This window comes from Garra rufa, chromosome 1, assembly GCF_049309525.1.
Source record: "Garra rufa chromosome 1, GarRuf1.0, whole genome shotgun sequence".
Lineage (NCBI taxonomy): Eukaryota > Metazoa > Chordata > Actinopteri > Cypriniformes > Cyprinidae > Garra > Garra rufa.
The window spans coordinates 22,449,085-22,472,186 of record NC_133361.1 but is presented as its reverse complement, the minus strand read 5'-3'; the positions used below and the strand labels follow the sequence as shown (position 1 = coordinate 22,472,186).

Sequence of the window (23,102 nt, the reverse complement as noted above, 5' to 3'; positions counted from 1 at the left end):
ATATATATATATATATATATATATATATATATATATATATATATATATATATATATATATATATATATAACCTACTTCTTTTCATTATCAATTTTTAGTTCATTGAAGGCCTCATAAATGGTCAGTGTCGCTGTTGGCTCTCTTCCCTCTTTGTGCTCCTTTTCTTTCATGTACAGGTCATGAAATTTTGCTAAAGTTTCATATTTCTGAATTTCAGGCCTATCACCAAGCTTTCTAAGGACTGTATCTTGCCTGAAGGAAATATAAATATTCAGTCACTGAGCAGGTTCATTCAGCAATAGGTGTAAGTTCAGAAAGTGCCTTTCAAACTGAATATATAACATATGCTGTAAATGCTGTTTCTGTGAGGTACATTGCAGAGTTTTGAGCTTTAAAGTGATAGTTCAACAAGAAATTAAATTCTGTCCCCTCCCGTTATTTCAAAGCATTCTGGCTTTCTTAATTTTGGTCTAAAACACAGAAAATGTGAATATTCTGGCAATACTTGTCAATACATTGACACTAAAAGAGGGCTGTCCAGCTCTAAAACGTGCATATAAAAGTGGTCGTTACGACTGGAAAACGTCTCAGGTTACGTATGTAACCCTAGTTCCCTGAGGACAGGGAACGAGACGCTGCGTCCTGGTTCAGGACACTATGGGAACTGCCTTCAGCGTGACCGGTTCTGAAGCCTCCTCCGCCTCCTGTCCTGTGGGTGTCGGTGTGGGTGTCCTGTCCTGTGGGTGTCGCTGTTTCGCTGTTTCCCTGCTTCCAGTCAGCCTTGCTGCAGAGTGGTCTGTTTGTTTGGAGCTCTCTGCAGCTTCGTTTTTCTACTGGATTTTCTATCTTATTGTTAATTCTGCCATTTTAAATTGATAGATATAGCTTAACTTAATTTCTGGTCTTCTCCATCAAACTTATCTGACTAATTTGATTGTTCGCCTTATTCTATAATCACGAGTGCAGCGCGTTAGCATTCCATAGCCGGTTAATTTGCCGCTCGCACTCCATTCACGCTTTTAACTCGTTTACTATTTTTAGCATTGCGCTGGCCGGTTAACTTGCCATCTGCTTTCCATTCACGTTTTTATTTTTTTCTCGTGTTTAATATCGTTAGTACTCTTTTAGCCGGTTCTGTTCCGTTTTTTTCTCCCCCTGATCTGTTCTTCAGGAACTCTAACAACATTGGTAAGTTGAAATCATTCTACAATCACGGTGAGTAATGGCTTCTTCTCCTACAATTGTAGTCTGCACTGCTTGCCACATGTATAGCTTATCTATCTCTGTCAGCAGTGAGTCTTATACATGTGATAAATGCAGGAATATAGTCAGGCTGACAGAGAAGATTTCAGAATTAGAGTCACGCATCCAAACTTTAATGGAGGATAGTAAGAATGTGAGGGCCTTAGATACGGTTTTGGATGTGACTAGCTCAGAAAGCCCTGTACATTGTACGGTTCCGGTAACAACGCCCATGCAGCAGGGCAATTGGGTGACTGTGAGGCGGCATAGTCGCGGGTCAAAACACCGCTCTTCCGTTCCGATCAGAACATCAAACAGGTTCTCCCCACTCAGTGAAGCACCCACTGAGAAACCTGATGAAAGTGCTCTAGTAATTGGCGATTCTATTGTACGGAACGTGAAAATAGAGACTCCAGCCACCATAGTCCAGTGTTTACCGGGAGCCAGAGCGCCTGACATCTTGGCAAATTTAAAAGTGCTGGCTAATGCTAAACGTAAATTCAGTAAGATTGTTATTCACGTCGGCGCTAATGATGTTCGACTTCGCCAGTCGGAGATCACTAAAAATAATGTTAAAGAGGTGTGTGAACTTGCAAGTATGATGTCAGACACTGTAATATGCTCTGGTCCCCTCCCGGCTTACCGTGGTGACGAGATTCATAGTAGACTGTGGTCACTCCATGGCTGGATGTCAAAGTGGTGCCCGCGAAATAACATAGGTTTCATAGACAATTGGACAAGCTTTTGGGGCAGACCTGACCTGTTGAAAAGAGATGGTCTTCATCCCTCCGGATGTGGAGCATCTCTCCTATCTAGAAATATGGCACATAGTCTTAGAGTTTGCACTTGACTAACTGGGGCCCAGGTCAGGAAGCAGACAGACTGGCTAAACCGACCGTCTGCTAGCTGCCTCACGTCACAGAAATCAGTTAATTCTCAGCACATAGAGACCCTTTCACCTAGATATCACACTATAGAGACTGTGTCTGTTCCCCGAGCAAAAAAATACAAAAAACGCCTGAATCAAATCAAGACTAACAATTTAATTGATGTTCAACAAATAAAAAATATATATAATACAGAGAAACAATTGATAAAGTTTGGCTTATTGAATATCAGGTCCCTTTCTACGAAAGCACTTTTTGTAAATGATATGATCACTGATCATAACCTAGATGTGCTCTGTTTGACAGAAACCTGGCTAAAACCGGACGATTACATTATTTTAAACGAGTCCACCCCCCAAGATTACTGTTATAAACATGAACCGCATCTAAAAGGTAAAGGAGGAGGTGTTTCTACTATTTATAGCAGTATTCTCAATGTCTCTCAGAGAACGGGTTCAATTATAACTCGTTTGAAGTTATGGTGCTTCATATAGCATTATCCAGAGAAACAAGTACTAATGATAAATCCCCTGTGACGTTTGTGCTAGCTACTGTATACAGGCCACCAGGGCACCATACAGACTTTATTAAAGAATTTGCTGATTTTCTATCCGAATTAGTGCTGGCCGCAGATAAAGTCTTAATAGTGGGTGATTTTAACATCCATGTTGATAATGAAAAAGATGCATTAGGAACAGCATTTATAGATATTTTGAACTCTATTGGGGTTAGACAACACGTGTCAGGTCCTACTCATTGCCGAAATCATACTCTAGATTTAATATTGTCACATGGAATTGATGTTAATGGCGTTGAAATTCTGCAGCAAAGCGACGATATCTCAGATCATTATCTAGTCTCTTGTATAATCCAGATAGCTAAAACTGTTAATTCAATTCCTTGCTACAAATACGGTAGAACCATCACTTCTACTACAAAAGACTGCTTTGTAAGTAATCTTCCTGACTTATCTGAATTCCTCAGCATATCCAATAGCTCAGAAAAACTTGATGATGTAATAGAAACTATGGACTCTCTCTTTTCTAGCACTTTAGATACAGTTGCTCCAGTGCGCCTAAAAAAGATTAAGAAAAACAGTGTAACACCGTGGTATAACGATCATACCCGCGCCCTAAAGAGAAAAGCACGAAAAATGGAACGCAGCTGGAGGAAAACAAAACTAGAGGTTTTTCGTACTGCTTGGCGTGAATGTAATTTATCTTATAGGAAAGCATTAAAAACTGCCAGAATGGATTACTTTTCATCTCTCTTAGAAGAAAACAAACATAACCCTAGGTATTTGTTCAATACTGTGGTTAAATTAACTAAAAATATAGCAGCAACAGGTTTAGACATTTCCCAAAAGCACAGTAGTAATGACTTTATGACGTACTTTACCTCCAAGATAGACACTATTAGAGATAAAATTGTAACCATACAGCCGCCCGCTACAGTATCGCATCAGATAGTGCGTTGTAGATCTCCTGAGGAACAATTCCACTCATTCTCTATTATAGGAGAGGAGGAATTGTATAAACTTGTTAAATCATCTAAACCCACAACATGTATGTTAGACCCTATTCCATCAAAGCTACTAAAGGAGGTACTTCCAGAAGTCATAGATCCTCTTCTGAATATTATTAATTCGTCACTATCATTAGGATATGTCCCCAAAACCTTCAAAATAGCTGTTATTAAGCCACTCATTAAAAAAACACAACTTGACCCCTATGAATTAATTAACTACAGACCAATTTCGAATCTCCCTTTTCTGTCAAAGATACTAGAAAAGGTAGTATCCTCACAATTATGCTCCTTCTTAGAGAAAAATGGTATCTGTGAGGATTTCCAGTCAGGTTTTAGACCATATCATAGTACTGAGACTGCTCTAATTAGAGTAACAAATGACCTGCTATTGTCAAGCGATCGTGGTTGCATCTCTCTATTAGTGCTACTGGATCTTAGTGCTGCGTTTGCTACTATTGACCACAACATTCTTTTAAATAGACTTGAAAATTATGTAGGCATTAGTGGTAGTGCACTGGCTTGGTTCGAATCGTACTTATCTGACCGTCATCAGTTTGTGGCAATAAATGAAGAGGTATCATTTAAATCACAAGTGCAGTATGGAGTACCTCAAGGCTCAGTGCTAGGGCCATTACTTTTTACGCTTTACATGTTACCCTTGGGAGATATCATCAGGAAACATGGTGTTAGCTTTCATTGTTACGCTGATGATACTCAGCTCTATATTTCTTCGCAGCCCGGCAAAACATATCAATTCGAAAAACTAACAGAATGCATAGCTGATATTAAAAACTGGATGGCGAATAACTTCTTACTGTTAAATTCTGAAAAAACAGAGGTACTAATTATTGGACCTAAAACCTCCACAAGTAATGACCTAAAACACAGTCTAATACTAGATGGCTGCTCTGTAAATTCGTCGTCATCAGTTAGGAACCTAGGCGTCCTATTCGATAGCAATCTCTCCTTTGAAAGCCACATTTCTAGCATCTGCAAAACCGCATTTTTCCATCTTAAAAATATATCGAAATTACGACCTATGCTCTCGATGTCAAATGCTGAAACATTAATTCATGCGTTCATGACCTCAAGGATAGATTATTGTAATGCTTTATAGGGTGGTTGTTCTGCACGCTTAATAAACAAACTCCAGCTGGTCCAAAATGCAGCAGCTAGAGTTCTTACTAGAACCAGAAAGTATGACCATATTAGCCCGGTTCTGTCAGCACTGCATTGGCTCCCTATAAAACATCGTATAGATTTTAAAATCTTGCTAATTACTTATAAAGCCCTCAATGGTTTAGCTCCTCAGTACTTGAACGAGCTCCTATCGTATTATAGTCCTTCACGTCCGCTGCGTTCTCAAAATTCTGGCAATTTGATAATACCTAGAATATCAAAATCAACTGCCGGCGGCAGATCATTTTCTTATCTAGCGCCTAAACTCTGGAACAATCTACCTAACACTGTTCGGGAGGCAGACACACTCTGTCAGTTTAAATCTAGATTAAAGACACATCTCTTTAACCTGGCTTACACATAAAATCATTAACACATTTCTATAATTCAAATCCGTTAAAGGATTGTTAGGCTGCATTAATTAGGTCAACCGGAACCGAAAACACCTTCCATAACACCTGATGCACTCGTTGCATCGTAAAAAGAATGGCATCTACGCTAATATTAGTCTGTTTCATTCTTATTCCGAGGTCACCGTAGCCACCAGACCCAGCCTGTATCCGGATCAGATGGTCACTCCAGTCCCCCGGATCCAGTCCGTACCCAGCTTAGATCATGGATCACCACCTGGAGATGACTTCAATAGCCGTGGATGTCAACCAGATGAGCTCCAAGGCGGATCATCAATAAAGACCCCGCCAACCTTGACGGCCATCGGCGCTACACCACAGGATCCTGAGGAGTTCTCTACAATCAGACATTGGTACAAACTGTTGTTTGGTCTGGCCGGAGGAGAACTGGTCCCCCGACTGAGCCTGGTTTCTCCCAAGGTTTTTTTCTCCATCTCTGTCACCTGTGGAGTTTTGGTTCCTTGCCGCTGTCGCCTCTGGCTTGCTTAGTTGGGGACGCTTTCCAGCGATATCGTATACTATTTGAACTGAACTGACGATGATATCACTGAATTCATTGATGAACTGCCTTTTACTGAAAATTGATTGTTACAATAATGCGTTACTTACACACTATTGTGCTGTTTAAATACTGTGCAGTTGCTTTGACACAATCTGTATTGTAAAAGGCGCTATATAAATAAAGGTGACTTGACTTGACTTGAAGCTCTTATAAAACAACAACAATGAACTTGACATTGACCGGCGCCAGCCAATGACGTCATTAACAAGGCGCCTACTAGTATAAAAGGGCGCTTGTGAATACAGCAACCATCTTTTTATCTTACGGAGACGTACGTTGGGCCCGAAGCATGGCTACGAGACGCAGCGTCTCGTTCTCTGTCCTCAGGGAACTAGGGTTACATATGTAACCTGAGGCGTTCCCTTCCGGAGGGAACTCTACGCTGCGTCCTGGTTCAGGACACTATGGGAACGATATACCAACGCCGCCATGCTGAGGAGTATGTGAACAACTGACTGACTGAGGAGTCAAGAAGGAACATCACTCCCCACTACCAGCGAGAATCGCTTGGGCCGACGTCACAACTAACTCGGCCACCCAAGCACGGAACTCATTGTAGTGGAGGCCTGATACTTCTAAGCGAGAGTAGGCCTAACTACACTCACCGCTAGAAAAAGTAGTGAAGCTTATCCTTAAGCCTTCATAGTAAGCGGGGGTTCTGAAGAGCGGAGGCTCAGAAAGACCCTCTAGGTGAGAGGAAGCCTAGCAACACTCTGTGCTTGCGGGGAACTCTGGGAGTGGAGGTCAGAGACCTAACTACACTCAACACTGGAGGTGATCCATGAGGCTCCAAGAACCTAAGCAATAGAACCACCTAAGTGGAATTTCTCAGGAGAGTGGAGGCTTCTACAAGAAGACTCTCTAGATGAGAGGAAGCCTAGCGACACTCGATCCTATAATAGCGCTGTCCGGAGTGAAGTTGGAAAAACCCAGGGGTTTTTAGAACCAACTCTAGAATGGGAACGGAGAAATACTGCGTAACCCATACCTTACAGGTTTTTAGAAAGAGCCCTACTGTAAGAGGGATCTTTACCATTCCTGAAGTGCCCAAAGATTTCTCGTGTGTGCACTTACCACCCTACATGGATTCTAGGGAGTGCTCAGAGCTTGCCACTATTGTGGACTTGAGAAGGTGCCCAGAGCATAGCGAGGAAAACACCCTAGATCAGGGGTGCCCAATACGTCGATCGCGATCTACCGGTCGACCGCAAAGGTGGTGTGGGTAGATCGCACGGCATTAACAATTAGACGTCAAATTAAGTAGACGATCAGCCAATCATCCGTCCTCACTATTAATTTTGTCACTTGATTGATGTACAAGGCAGCCAGTCTGACATCTGACTTTTTATGACACGAATCACCGCGCATGAACGTGCATACAGCGGCGCCAAGTGGCTGATTCCATTCAGTGCAAGTCATCAGAGTAAAGTAATGACAAAAAATGTACTTGTATGTAGTTGTATTGTGCAATATGGGTTCATGTAATGCAAGCTACACCAACATATAAAGAATTCTCAATATATTCATAAATAAATATATGTTTTGCATTTTTATAGTAGGTAGATCATTTTGACTTCGTCATTTTATAAGTAGCTCACAAGCCAAAAAAGTGTGGGCACCCCTGCCCTAGATCATAACAGGCGGCAGCGAAGCCTGGAAATGGAGCTTTTCGGAGAACGGAGGCTTCAAGAAGACTCTTGAATTTCTTGAACAAAAGCCTTGACAAAGCTAGTCCATAAGCTCTTAAAACACTACCATTCAAACATTTGGGGTCAGTGATTTATTTTTAAAGAAATTAATATTTTATTCAGCAGGGAAGAACTAAATCGATTAAACTTGTAGTGACAGTAAATACATTTATAATTCTACAAAAGATTTCTATTTTAAATAAACGTTGTTCTTTTGAACTTTCTAGTCATCAAAGAAAAAGGAAACCTAGGAAAAATGTATCATAGTTTCCATAAAAATATTAAGCAGCACAACTGTTTTCAACATGAATCATAATAAGAAATGTTTCTTGAGCAGCAAATCAGCATTTTAGAATGATTTCTGAAGGATCGTGTGATACTAAAGACTGGAGTAATGATGCTGAAAATGCAGCTTTACTATTATATTACTATTATATTGATGTTATTGATTTAAGATTTTCGGATTACATTATATAATGATATTTGACAGACCTGGATGTCTGAGCTCTGTTTGTAACCTGCATCTTGATTCAGGATCTCTGTTGCTTCCCAGCCTATTGTACCGGCTCTAGCAGTATGTACTGTACTTCTGCCCTCCTCCAGTTTGCGACTTAAGCCAAAGTCAGCCGGCCTTGCAATTTTTCCTGAATCTGTTGACAGTATGTTACAGAGTTTATAAGTCACCTTAAATACAAAGTGTAACATTACTTTGATAAAACTATTTTTAATACCTATCAAAACATTTCCAGGCTTTATGTCACGATGTATCACTCCAGCACGGTGCAGAACTTTAAGGCCAAGAAGAATCTCTTTCACTATTCTCCTCAAAGCTTTTTCTTTTTGTTCTTCCTTATGAAGATTTTTCCTGTATTCCTCCATATCATATTCACAAAGCTGAAGTGCAAGATAATAAAAGTCTTCATCCTCTGCTAAGTCCACGTACCTGACAATGTTCTTGCTCTCAAGATTTAAATCTTGTAGATGCTTTAGTTCATTTTCAAAGTATTTGCTTTCCTGTTGGTCCTTGATTATCCGTTTTATGGCCACCTCAGTGCCATCTTCCTTCAGGCCAACATATACTGTGCCAGTTCCTCCAGAACCAATCTTGTAGTTATTACTTCTAGAGAAATATATATTTCCAACTCTTTTCCTGGAGGAATCTTTCTGGAGCTCCTCTATTTTACTTCTGTATTTTACTGAGGATTGGTTCCACCTGATGATGTCATTCTTGCGTCTCTCTGTCCCATTTTGCAACTCTTCTGTTCCTACTTTTTGATGGTGCGACTCATTTAGCTGTTTTACATTTTCTGCCTGTGAGAATGACCCTGCAAAATACATTTATTAAAAAGTTGAGTGTAAGGTTTGAATTAGGGTTGGGCAATGGTTTGGTGTTTTGATCAGGAACAACTTCATTATGGTATCTAATCAGAAAAATAAAATATTTGAAGTAACTGCAGGACAATTTAAAGCATGTATTGCACTGGGCAACCTTAAAGGCATTACCTTACCTTTAAGGTCCTGAATTAAATAAGGCTCGTATTCTTTCAGTGCTTTGTACAAAGCAGATTTGACTGCTGATCCTCCAGATTTCACAGTGTTTAGGAGCTCTCTCATTTGGGCTTGTCTAGTAGTTGTACGTAAGATCTTTGAATACTCTTCGCCGGTAAGATTGCTGTTGCTATAAAGCTTATCAATGATGGGCATCACAGATGTAACTCTCTGAATGAGAGTGGCATAATGCGTGTCCACAAACTTAGAATCTGAGAAAATATCAAATATCAGTCAGTTAAAAAAGAGAGATTTCAACCTTTTCTCACCTTCAGCACAAACCATCAAATCAACTAGTAAACTAGGAAACATTAGATCAAGTGAATTTAATCTGCCTATATTATTTCAAATGTGGTACACTTAAGTTGAAGTGAATTTAAAACTTACACTGGTGTTCCATAATAATAATTCTATTGTAAAATATTTATTATCCAACACCCATGATATGACCCACATAGCCTGTTTAATCCAATTTTATGTAAATTATTTTGTATTATGTTGCTGTTATTTGATTGTGCAAAACATCTAGCCCATAACTCGTTTGGCCTTTTTTTTTTGTTCACAATAAAATCTTTTCTGTTTAAATTGTGTTCATTAAACTGTTTTGAATGTAATTTGTATTGTGATCGAGAACAACTAATTAATTAATATATTATATTATGTCTTCTAATATAATATAATATAATTAAGCGGATATTGCATGAATTCCCTTTAGAGGTAAATTTATTACTAGATGTATAATATAATATAATATAAAAACAAACTAAAGCGTTTAAACAGAGATCTGTAAGCTAAGTATTTTCAAAACCCGAGAACATTCATTCTTATACATTTAAATATCCTTATGTAGTAGTTTGCACACTACTACACATGTGTGAGTGTAACAGTTTTTGTGCCCACCAGGAGAGTTAAGAGGGTGTAAATCTTGCAATATAAAACATATTTATATGACAAAAAATATATATTTAACTGATCATAATATACATACAGTCAAGCCCAAAATTATTCATACCCCTGGCAAATTCTGACTTGAAGTTACTTTTATTCAACCAGCGTTTTTTTTTTTTTTTTTGGACTGGAAATGAGCCCCCCAAAAGATAATATGATGATGTACAAGAGGCATCATTGTGAAAAAAAAAAAAAAAACTTCTCAGCTTTTATTTACATTTGAACAAAAAGTGGCATGTCCAAAATTATTCATACCCTTTGCAAACTGTTACAGTCTATGAGAAAACCCACAGTTCTCTACCATTCCAAATAGTTCAAGCTGTTCTAAAGCATCCTAATTACCCTGATTCATTGGGAACAGCTGTTTTAATCAACCCAACAGGTGAAAAACAGAAGCTCTCTGCTGTTGGTTTGTGGACAGTCATGGCTAAGACAAAGGATCTCCCTGAGGACCTGCGGCTGCACATTGTGGCTGCTCACAAGTCAGGAAAGGGCTATAAGACCATATCTAAATGTTTTGAAGTGAGAGAGGTAAAAAAGAATCCACAGATCACCACCAAGGTCATCCTGATGAATCTGGGCTCTGCTGGTGGCAACATCTCAAGGCAGAAAGTCCAACGGACACTGCACGCCGCGGACGCAGACCAAGTAGGACACCACTTCTCCAGATAAGGCACACAAAAGCCTGCTTGGCCTTTGCAAATGCTCATCTGGACAAAGAAAAACATTTGGTGGCCTAATGGTTAGAGTCTCGGGCTTGTAACCCAAAGGTTGCGGGTTCGAGTCTCAGGTCCGGCAGGGATTGTAGATGGGGGGCGTGAATGTACAGCACTCTTTCCACCCTCAATACCACGATAGAGGTGAGTCCCTTGAGCAAGGCATCAAACCCCCAACTGCTCCCCTCAGTAATATTTTTTCCACAATGATGCCTCTTGTACATCGTCTTATTATCTTCTGGGAGACATCTGTGTCATTTCTAATCAAAAATCAACTTGCTGGTTGAATAAAAGTAACTTTAGTTCAGAATTTGCCAGGGGTATGAATAATTTCGGGCTTGACGGTATAATTTTTTGAAGCATGCTTACTTAAAAGAATAGATTATTGTGTTGCAGGAACATAGAAACATAAAGAATAGCTAGGAACATATAGAAATGACAGATTTATAAAGCGCTATAAAAATATATTTTGAGATGTCTTAAAAAACAGTAGAAGATAATCTCCAAACTCCAGACTCGCTAAAGGTTGTGACTGTCAAATTCAGCAGACTGAAATAATTATTTCATAAGGTCTCAGAAAGAAGCAGCCAGTAACATAAAATGACCATTAAAAGACTAATTTATTTAATTGTTTTGTCTTCATTTACAAGTGATAATGTCAGTTACAGCCTTTCTGAATAATGGACAAGCCCTTTGTGTCACCTGGTGGTGATTTCGCGAAAGACTTTCACATGAGACCGGATTGTATTTCAGCCAAAGTATTTGATTTATACAGCGACTCTTTTGGTCTATGAAACCTGTAAACCGCATTCACCGGTTAGAACTTTCTAGCGACACAAACTCTGTATCACTGCTATTATTGCTAAATATATTGTTTTGCTTTATTTTTTTCCCTCTGTTGCCTTACCTTCAAGGTCTTGAATTAAATAATTTTCGTATTTCTTCAGTGCTTTGTACAAAGCAGATTTTCCTACAGGTCCTCCAGATGTCACAGTGTTTAGGAGCAATCTCATTTGTTCTTGTGTAGTAGTTGCATTTTTGATCTGCGAATACATTTCCTTGGTAAGCATTTTGTTTTCATACAATTTATCAGTGATGGGAATCACAGATTTAACACTCCTAATGAGAGTGGCATAATGGTTGTCCAGAAACTCATCAGCATCTGAGGAATTATGAAATATCAATCAGTTAAAAAAGACAGATTTCAACTTTTCTCAACTTCAGGTCACAAACCAACTAATCAACTAGTAAACCGGGAAACATTTGATCAAGTGAATTTAATCTTTCCCAATATTATTTCAAATGTGAAGTGAATGTAAAACGTACGCTTCTGTTCCATTGTTTTTCTTCAGTTCCTGTAAAACTGCTATGAAGACAAAAAAAAATGGTAAAACAAAAATATTAAAATGCTGCAAAATATTAAAATTATATATTCTTAATCATTTGAATAAAACAAATGCCTGTAAAGTTATAGTCAACGTAGATTTTAACTTAAAGGTTGAATGAACAAGGACACTTTATAAGTATTAGGCTGGGGCAAGTTGTCACAAATTGTAATTTAAATCAGCCAAAAAAAATATCTGATTTGCGTGTGTGTGTGTGTGTGTCAATTGTTCTCCTCCAGTTTAGGCTGTTTATTGGCAGGCTACTTTGTGAAAACTTCCATGACATTACATAAGTCATTTTGTGTTCTACTTCTAGCCTATCGACTACATAGACCGGCATTCAAATGAAACAACCACACTGGACAATATTGACTGGAATAAACAGTGTGACACACACATACCTGTAGTTTATTAATAATCCCGTATTTAACTTTTATTCTTGAAGAAATCAGGACGCAAAACAGGCGGAATATATGTAGACTGAATCTGCGATGAGTGCGCAAGAGGAAAACAAGGCAGCCAAACAGCAATAGTTTACAACAACACGAGATCTGAGTAAGAATTCAGTCCAAAGAGTTTATTGGTTTTCTGAATAAATTCTATTTATCCAGGAAGCAGGAACTTACCCAAGAACTTGTCGCACAAGGAAGGGTGTTGTCACTGAAAAACGAGACAAACTGCTCTACTTAAGGCCCGCCCTGTAAGCTCAGGAATTCCCATAAAGGGTCTTAAAATAAAATAAAGTTCTGATTGTGGTTAAGTTTACAAATGATTTTGGCTTGCAATATGCCATTTAATTGTGCTAATTATTGCCCTTACGAATTTTTTCCAGAATTTTATTATAGTAAAAGTGTAGAAACCACAGGTTTTTGGTTACCATTTGTATAACCATAGATTACTATGGCACGGATAAATGATTAGTGTAGCAAGACCATGGTTAAATTGAGGTTACCATTTAACTAGTAATCATGTTTTTTGGTTTTATTCGTTCATTTTTGCAAGGGTATTTATCAACAGTGCACCTTAATCAAAAAACTTTAGAAAAAATACAGAGCACGATATAGACACGGAAATTCTTGAGACAAAAGTTGAACATCTTTTAACTTTACACGGCTTTTATCTCTTGTTTAAGATGCACAAGTCTATAGTCGTCAGTTTCGAAAATGCGCCGAATATGCATTCTGTGCGAATGGCTTGGTTTTCGGTTTTAACCTAACTAAAGTCTCCTCCGCATTGAGCTTCTATATTTCTCAAATATTTCAAATAAAAAACGCAGCAGCGGTCCATCTTGTGGGTTCAACTTGATAGGCTAACAAAAACAGTAAAGTACAGCAATGATATTTACAAGCTTTTATGGATGATCCACCAATTCACAAATCACAACAAATTAGAATATGGTGACATGCCAATCAGCTAAGCAACTCAAAAACCTGCAAAGGTTTCCTGAGCCTTCAAAATGCTCTCTCAGTTTGGTTCACTAGACTACACAATCATGGGGAAGACTGCTGGTCTGACAGTTGTCCAGAAGACAATCATTGACACCCTTCACAAGGAGGGTAAGCCACAAACATACATTGCCAAAGAAGCTGCTGTTCACAGAGTGCTGTATCCAAGCATGTTAACAGAACGTTTTGTGGAAAGAAAAAGTGTGGAAAAAAAGATGCACAACCAACTGAGAGAACCACAGCCGTCAGAGGCTTGTCAAACAAAATCAATTCAAGAATTTGGGTGAACTTCACAAGGAATGGACTGAGGCTTGTTGTATTCCTCTTGTTAAGCCACTCCTGAACCACAGACAACATCAGAGGCGTCTTACCTGGGCTAAGGAGAAGAAGAAATAGACTGTTGCCCAGTGGTCCAAAATCCTCTTTTCAGATGAGAGCAAGTTTTGTATTTTAATTTGGAAACCAAGGTCCTAGAGTCTGGAGGAAGGGTGGAGAAGCTCATAGCCCAAGTTGCTACAAGTCCAGTGTTAAGTTTCCACAGTCTGTGATTTGATGATTTGGGTTGCAATGTCATCTGCTGGTGTTGGTCCACTGTGTTTTTTGAAAACCAAAGTCACTGCACCCCTTTTACCAAGACATTTTAGAGCACTTCATGCTTCCTTCTGCTGATCAGCTTTTTAATGATGATTTAATTTTCTAGCAGGATTTGGCACCTGTCCACACTGCCAAAAGCACCAAAAGTTAGCTAAATGACCATGACCTGAACCCCATAGGGAATCTTGAGTATTGTCAAAAGGAAAATGAGAAACAAAAGACCAAAAAATGCAGATGAGCTGAAGGCCACTGTCAAAGGAACCTTGGCTTCCATACCACCTCAGCAGTGCCACAGACTGATGACCTCCATGCCACGCCGAATTGAGGCAGTAATTAAAGTGTGTGTACACAATACAGTGATTCAGTTGAAACCTTTTTTTCTTTTGCTCTTTGTTTAAAAAAGGTTGTAAAATATTTTCAATAAATTACCAGTACCAACTGATATGAAACAGTATATCGTGATACATTTTTTAGCTATATTGGCCAGCCCTAGGTATAACTTGATCTGAGAAGTGATCTGTTGCATTACTCACACTAAGATGGAGTTCAAATCTTGTCATGTAGGTTACTTGTGATTTAAACTAATTCAACTGAAATTAGAGCGAGACTAAGAAAATTAAGAGAAAGCAGCTCCTTGCATTCTTGACATATTCCATTGGTTTTTGACATATCTAAATGCCACTTGTTTAGTGAAAAAAAGAGGACATTTGTGTAAGAATTAGCAAATAATAAATAACACACTATTTTCCAGTCATTGAAGAGCTCGGATTGTTGTCACCTCTGCACTGATTCTGTTGGGTTTAGTAGTAGTTTTCTTGGATATTCTCTGGGAATTCATCTCTTTATCTAATCTTATTCTTAATGTTTTCAAATAATTCCTCATGTTTGGTTACTCCAAAAAATTGCTCTGACCAACCATATGAATATAAGGCACTTTAATGGAATCAGACAATATCTTTACATCCCTGATTTGGTTAAATCTTGATTTCATAAAAATTCACCTCATAATCATGTTTGGAGTAGTGGTCGATTATAGTGAAATAATAAAACAAAGTCAAACAGATGTGTTTTTGTTACTAATATATACCCACTGACTTTAGTTTATGAAAACAGAAACTTAGCTTTAATCTGTGAATTGATCCACTTAACTACAAAAGTTTGATAGATGTAGGAATTAAGTTACTGAGTCAAAATTCTGAGAACAGTGCTTAAATTTCAACTGTGAAAACTGTAAACACTCATGCCATGTCTTGATGTCCTCTCAGCATCTTCAATATTTCCAGTTCAAGACTTTAGCCACTCTGTGTAAACTGATGAAAAAGTCCGGGAAGAGGTCAAAAATCTTCCTCTCTTCAAATTCATTTCTGACATTTCTGTTAGAAACCAAAGAGACAGTGAATTTGTTGCATGAAGTCAAAATAGAAGCATTACAGTCACAAAAATAAATGCATCAACACTTGACTACCTACATTTCCTTATTAATGAAAGTGAACTGAAATGATTAAAATGGTCAAATGACAGAAACAGAGATGTAACTGAGATCTGGATGAACGTGTTTGTCTCACTTACGCATGCACCAGTTTGTTGCGAAAAACACGCAGCAGCCCAAGAATGTCCTCCAGAAGCTTTTTATTAATATCTGGCCATATTTTGAAAAGCTGCAAATAAAAAATACAATGTTTATGGAATTTGGCTAAGTATGCTACACTGTTAGCAGGAGAGGAAGGTTACTGTTTTGTTACGTGAGTCTTTTACACTTTTACTCACCTCTGATTTCCAGTTAGAAAACCTTTTTCCCTTTGTGACCTCCTCTGCAGTTTTGAAGAGCTTCCAAAGGTTCTTTAAATCTTCACCCACTATAGCAAGAATGTCATTTTTCCTAAAGGACAAAATAAGCAGGGAAAGCCTTGCACATGATCCACATTTCATGTAAACTGTTATATAAAATAAAATTCATTTATTAATATATGCATAATACTTTTCATAATGGCGCACTAGGGTGAAGCCGACGAGAAGAATTGTTAAATAAAATCATTATTTTTGTTTTCTTTGTGCACAAAAAGTAAAATTGAGGTTGAACCACTGATATCACATGGACTGTTTTTAACAATGTCCTTACTACCTTTCTGTGCCTTGACTGTGTTAGTACCCCAGCTGTCTATGAAGGGTCAGATATCTCGGATTTCATCTAAAATATCTTAATTTGTCTTCCAAAAATGAACGAAGATCTTACAAAAAACATAAGGGTGAGTAATTAATTTTGCATTTTTGGGTGAACTATCCCTTTAAGCAGCAAATCAGCATATTAGAATGATTTCTGAACGATCATGTGACACTGAAGACTGGAGTAATGACGCTGAAAATTCATATATATTTAAAGAGAAACATTTTATATTAAATTGTAATATTTCACAATATTTTACTCTATTTGATCAAATAAATGCAGCCTTGGGTGAGCAAAAGAGCCTTCTTTTAAAAACTTAAAACTTACTTCTTTTCATTCTCGATTTTCAGTTCACTGAAGGCCACATTAATGTTCAGTGCTTCTGTTGGGTCTGTTTCCTCTGTGTGCCCTTTTTCTATGTAGAGTTTGTGAAGCTTTGCTAAAATCTCATAGTTCTGGATTTCAGGCCTATCGCCCAGCTTCCTAAGGACTGTATCTTTTCTGAAAAACAGAAAAACATGCAGGGGTTAAGCAGGTCAGTTCAGCAACAGAAGAAGGGTGAACATTCAGAAAGTACACTATATGCATGTTTCTATAAAGTACAATGCGGTGATAGTTCACCATAAAATACAATTCTGTCAACATTTACTCACCCTCATGTTAAGGTATGAGGATGAGTAAATAATGACAGAATTGTAATATCTGGGTGAACTATTCTTTTACGATTCTCAGACTCACAGCTCAAGATAGATGCCAACCTAAAGAGCCCGAAATCTAGAAACAAGATCCTGGCAGTGACTCAGAGGAGAGTCAAGAGTAATTTTGTCAGAGTATCAGGCAAGAACAGCATCTGAAAAACTGGAAATAAACAGAAGAAACTATTTCAAGCAAGCATGATGTGAAGAAATCATAATTTTGCAGTGGAAAACCATGCATAAGATCGATCTTATAGAAGAACGTGGCGAACATCATCAGGAACTGTGAAATATTTCTTCAGGAAGATGCAACAAATACATACTAGATTAACTAACATTAAGTTTACAATGATAAATAAGGTAAAACTGTTAACATCTTTGAAAACATCATTTATTATTCACCTGTCATCATCCCAGAAATAAGGATGTCGTAGGACCTCTTCAATGGTCAGTCTCTCTGCTGGTTCTTTGTTGATCATCCATTCTATGAGATCCTTTGCTACTATATCTTGTAAATCTTCAAGAGAGTGCTGCCCTTTCTTGATGTTCTCCTCACGATCCTTCATGTCTCCAAAAGGATGTTTCCCGTCTGAGAGGATGTAGTAAACCAACATCCCAGCAACCTGAAATAAACAGAGTGCACAGTGAAACACACGCTGACCGCAGGACAGAAAGAAATAAACGAGCTGACAAAGAAAGTTTTGACAAACTATGAAAAATATTTTCACCTTAGATTCAGAGTCAAGTTTCAGGGGGGTAAAAATGACTTCAGAAAGATGGCAGCATCATTATCTATTTTTACACAGACATTGGTAGTTATATTAGTAAAATATGTTGACTTTAGCAATCTTTGTTGCATTATGTGCTAATGGTAATGGGGAAACAGCACTTTTCAAATTTTTCTCCAAAGTTTGCATGTCTGTATCTCAAGAAGTATTAAAGATATTTAAATGGCCTTTTAGATATTGGGTCTTCATAAACTTTTCTTTTGGTATCTTTATTTTTAATGCTCTATGAGAATTGGTTCCAGAGATTTTGGAATTTCAATATGGCTCCAGGAGTAAATCACTAAAATGTACAGATTTTCAGAGGTCAAAAACCAAATGTGGGTCAGTTTGAAAAAATACAATACTTAAGCCGCTTTTCCACTATCGGGCCGAACCGTTCTTAGAACGGTCGGGTACAGTTCCAGTTGTGTTTCCACCTGAGCCTGGTACGGAACGGCACGATTACAAACCGTTCTCGGCACGGAATTCTCGGCACGGTTAGACAACCGTGCTGAACCGGGCTGGTAAAATGCGTGTGCATGGTGTCGCCACTCTGTTGCCTGGCTACCAGTTTCTCTATGGCTAAGCGGGTGCGCAGTAAACAGATACGGTAAATATAAATACAAATGGCTGAGACACTTTGGTCTGTGGATGAAACATTTGCTCTAATATTGATATTTGGGAAGAAAGAAAAATTCAACAACAGCTGGAGGGTGCAAAGAGAAACGAAAAAGTTTTTTAAATTATAGCGCAGTGTCTTGCAGAGAAGGGCATTAAGAAAAGTTCAAAACAGTGCCGGGGAAAAAAAAAAAAAACTCAAACATATCGCGTCCAAAAGGACAATAACAGTAGAAGCGGGGCTGCCTACTCTTGCATTACCAAGGCAACGACTGACATATTTGTATTTACATTCCAAAGAGTTCCGTTATCTGCACCACAGTGGAAAATCAAACCGTATCCGTGCTGACTGGCCCGGATCGGCACGGAACAGAACGGTTACGCATTGAGAACGGTTCGGCCCGATAGTGGAAAAGCGGCTTTAGTTTCTTTAAAAAAGGAATATCTAAGAACAAATAATGTTAAAACTAGAGATGTATCTTGTTTCTTTCTGTTAAGACAACTGCATTGAACATATCAGTCTGAGTGTCAAAATGTTTCCAAAGTTTACGAGCCTATAACTAAAGAAGTATTAAAGATATCACAATATGATTCTAGTTCTTCATAAATTTTTCTTTTAGAATCTATTTTTTAAGGCTCTACATCATTCAGTCCCAGAGAAATAAGGATCTCAATTAGGCTTGATGTCCAGATTGTTGAATATTACCCATTTCAATGGTCAAAAAACAAATGTTGGTCATTTTGTATACAGCTGATTCTTATTTTATTTAAAGAACAATGTCTGTAGAAGAAATAATGTTGAAATTAGAATTGTATCTTGTTTCCCTCTATCAGAACAATTTCATATAACATACCGGTTTGAGTCTCATAAATATTATTTTAATAAACTGATTCAAATATAGAATCTCATGAATAGACTACAGAAAGCAAGGTAATGTGCTTCAACTTGACTATTTCTATTTTTGATAGAGGGAAACAAGATACAGTTCTAATCTTGTCACGCCGTGCAGGGAGAGGAACCAGGAAAAACACAGGAAACAAAACTAAAAACAAAAACACTGATTTATTTTAAATAAACAAACGAAATCCAGGGGCAGACAGAAAACACAACATAACGTTATCGACGGACACTGGGGTGTGAACTGACACAGACTAATATACACAACAAACAGGGCGTGGCTACAAACGAGATAACAAGATGACGAGGGGGAAATACAAATATGGGCATGATCAAACCAAATAGAACTAAACACTAGGGGGAGACAAGGACTAAACCATATGAATAGGAAACAGAGGGGAAAAACACTGGGAAAACAGAACAGAACAGAGACATTATCCTGACAAACCTCAACATTATTTCTTCTTCAGACATTGTTCTTTAAAAAAAAATAAGTATCAGCTATATACAAAGTGACCAATATTTGGTTTTCAACCACTGAAAATGGCTTACATTCAACAACCTGAACATGGAGCCACATTGAGATCCCCTTATCTCTGGGACTGAATGATGTAGGGTCTTGAAAATTAAGATTCCATCAGAAAATTTTATGAAGAACCAGAATTTAAAATCATATTGCAATTTAATACTTTTCAAGTTATAGTCACGCAAACATTGCAAAAAGAATATTCATATTCTACTAATATAACTACCAATCTCTGTGTAAAAATAAGATAAGGATGCTGCTACCTTTCTGAAGTCATTTTTACCCCCCTAAAACTGAAAAATGAAACCTGAGAAAACTGTATCATGGTTTCCACAAAAATATTAAAGTTCATATAATAAATGTTTTTTGAGCATGAAATCAGCATATCAGAATGATTTCTAAAGGATCACATTACACTGAAGACTGGAGCAATGATGCTGAACATTCAGTTTTCCTATTATAATTAAAAATTTAATTTTAAAGTATTTTAGTTTTTACTGATCTTTGCAGCTAATGCACGATATTTCACAAACCTGGATGTCTGAACTCGTCTTGTAGCCTGAATTTTCTTTCAGGATCTCTGTTGCTTCCCATCCTAGTGTACCGGCTCTAGCAGTATGCACTGTGCTTCTGCCCTCCTCCAGTTTGCGACTTAAGCCAAAGTCAGCCAGCCTTGCAGTTTTTCCTGAATCTGTTGGCAGTATGTTACAGAGTTTATAAGTCATCTGTGATCTTGAATAAATACAAAGTCTAACATTACGCTTATGAAATCCTTGTAAAGCTAAAGAAATAGTACATAGACCTATTTTTAATACCTATCAAAACATTTCCAGGCTTTATGTCACGATGTATCACTCCAGCATGGTGCAGAACTTGAAGACCAAGAAGAATCTCCTCCACTATTCTCCTTAAAGCGCTGTCTTTGTCTTTTTGTTCTTCTTGACGAAGATTTTCCATGTAGTCCTCCATATCATATTCACAAAGCTGTAGCGCAAGATAATAAAAGTCTTCGTCCTCTGCTAAGTCCACGTACCTGACAATGTTCTTGCTCTCAAGATTTAAATCTCGCAGATGCTTTAGTTCGTTCTCAAAGTCTTTGCTTTTCTGTTGGTCCTTGGTTATTCGTTTAATGGCCACCTCAGTGCCATCTTCCTTCAGGCCAACATATACTGTGCCACTTCCTCCAGAACCAATAATGTATTTGTTACTTCTGGAGAAGTAGAGGTTCCCGACTTTTTTTCTGCGGGAATCCTTCTGGAGCTCCTCTATTTCACTTTTGTACTTTATTGAGGATGGGTTCCACCTGATAATGTTGTTTTCAGGTCTGACTGTCTTAGCTGGCTCCTTTCCTGTTTCTTCTCTTTGACGGTGAGACGCAGTTACTTGTATTTCTTCTGTCTGTGAGGATGACCCTGCAAAATCCATTTAAAATAAAAGCTGAAAATACACAAGTTTTATGTATATTGCTTTATAATTTTTTCCCCAATCTTGTCCTACCTTCAAGTTCTTGAATGATATCAGGCATAATTTCTTGCAATACTTTGTAAAAAGCAGATTTTAGTGCAGGTCCTCCAGATTTTACAGCTTTTAAGAGCTCTATCGATCGGGACTTTTTAGATGTTGCCTTTGTGATCTTCGAATTCATTTCCCAGGTCAGATTTCCACTTTCATAAAGCTTATCAGTGATGGGCATCACAGATGTAACTCTCTGAATGAGAACGTCATAGTGTGTGTCCACAAACTCAGCATCTGAATAAATATGAAATGTATATCAGTTTGTTAAAGTTTCCAGACTTTTTAACTAATAAGCCACATTAGGTCAAGTGAATTTCATCTATGCCAATATTATTTCAAATGATGTGCATTTAAGTTGAAGTGAATACAAAACTTACGCCGATGTTCCATCGTTTTTCTTCAGTTCCCTAAAATTGCTAAGAAGAAAAAAGGACAACAACAATATTAACATGCTGCTTTATTAAATAGTGTATATTCTTAATCATTTAATGCCTGCAAAGTCATAGTCAAAGTACATTTTAACTGCTAAGCTATGATAACAAGGGCACTTCTAAATATAAGTCTGGGGCAAGTTGTCACATATAGTAATTTCTGTCAGTTAAATAGTGTGATATTTTTTATAGTCTGTTTAATAGCAGGTTCCATTGTGACAAGGTACGACATGCCCCACTATGTTGTCAATTAAGTGATCAATAAAATATTGTTTGTTCCATTGTGACAAGGTACGACATGCCCCACTATGTTGTCAATTAAGTGATCAATAAAATATTGTTTGTTTAGTGACAGTTATAGTTATATATTAGAGATAGATGTTTTGAACAGTTAAACTGCCGCTGTTCTTCAGAAGAATCCTTCAGGTCACACAAATTCTTTGGTTTTTCAGTATTTTTTGTGTATTTGAACCCATTCCAACAATGACTCTATGATTTTGAAATCCATCTTTTCACACTGAGGACAACTGACTGACTCAAATGCAACTATTACAAAAGGTTCGCAACTATTAGAAAAGGTTCAAACATTTCCTTCTGAAGCATCAGTGGACGGGTAAGGTCCTTACCCGTCCACTGATGCTTCAGAAGGAAATGTAAGGAAGTATCAAAGGAAGGGGTTTCACCAAAAGTTTTCAACCCTTGGCTCAGAACAACAGTTTATCTGTTCAGGACAAACAAGGGACTCATGAACAACTATTACTAAACAAACAAACAAAAACACCTGTGGATCATTCTGGTAACAACACAGTATTAAGAATCAGGTGTATGTAAACTTCTGAACAGGGTCATTATTATAAATTCAACTATTATTTTCTCTTGTGGACTGTAATGTAAACGTCTTTTATGTGAAATATATTATTCAGGCCAGTATTAAATAAAAAATAACATGAATTTTGTATGATCGCTCTTATTTTGGTAAAATAATTAACATTTTGCAGATCCTGCAAGGTGTATGTAAACTTTTGAGTTAAACTGTTTACTATTTGTACTGAACTATAATAAACTTTATCCTATATGCTAGGCTTAAACTATACTAATACTATGCTATACTACAGTATATGAACACGTCGACTTTAGTTATTTGAAATCGTAAGAAACTCTTGCAAAACTGACCAACAGCGGAGTATCTAGAAACTAATAAGCACTTGTATTTGCTGTCATGTATATACAGATGTGTGTTTCACATACCTGTAGTTTGCTAATAATCACGTATTCATTCGTGCAGAAATCAGGACTTTAGACAGGCGGAATATACTGATGATAGATGCGATTAATGCGGAAGAGGAAAGCCATGCAG

At 37.7% G+C, this 23,102-nt stretch overlaps 2 protein-coding genes across 3 annotated transcripts; both read right to left on the bottom strand.

The window, feature by feature from the left end:
- Positions 1–6,816: 6,816 nt before the first annotated feature.
- LOC141344143 (uncharacterized) lies at positions 6,817–9,584 on the bottom strand. 2 transcript variants are annotated; one of them, XM_073848931.1, is made up of 3 exons: positions 9,004–9,584; positions 8,227–8,820; positions 6,817–8,145 (listed from the first exon to the last, which is right to left on the bottom strand). In XM_073848931.1, the coding sequence occupies exons 1-3, from the start codon at positions 9,197–9,199 to the stop codon at positions 7,946–7,948; spliced, it is 990 nt and encodes a 329-aa protein (XP_073705032.1). In that variant the 5' UTR covers positions 9,200–9,584; the 3' UTR covers positions 6,817–7,945. The 2 variants fall into 2 exon arrangements, with proteins under 2 accessions (XP_073705032.1, XP_073705024.1); XM_073848923.1 differs by having other exon boundaries at positions 6,817–8,820.
- Positions 9,585–15,051: 5,467 nt separating this feature from the next.
- Positions 15,052–23,073, bottom strand: LOC141344132 (probable serine/threonine-protein kinase irlD). Its single transcript, XM_073848911.1, has 10 exons — positions 22,994–23,073; positions 21,692–21,730; positions 21,297–21,548; positions 20,615–21,211; positions 20,333–20,490; positions 17,393–17,613; positions 16,623–16,796; positions 15,899–16,010; positions 15,701–15,789; positions 15,052–15,504 (listed from the first exon to the last, which is right to left on the bottom strand). Exons 2-10 carry the CDS (start codon positions 21,702–21,704, stop codon positions 15,402–15,404), a joined length of 1,719 nt encoding a protein of 572 aa, XP_073705012.1. The 5' UTR covers positions 21,705–21,730; positions 22,994–23,073; the 3' UTR covers positions 15,052–15,401.
- Between the last annotated feature and the right edge of the window lie 29 nt (positions 23,074–23,102).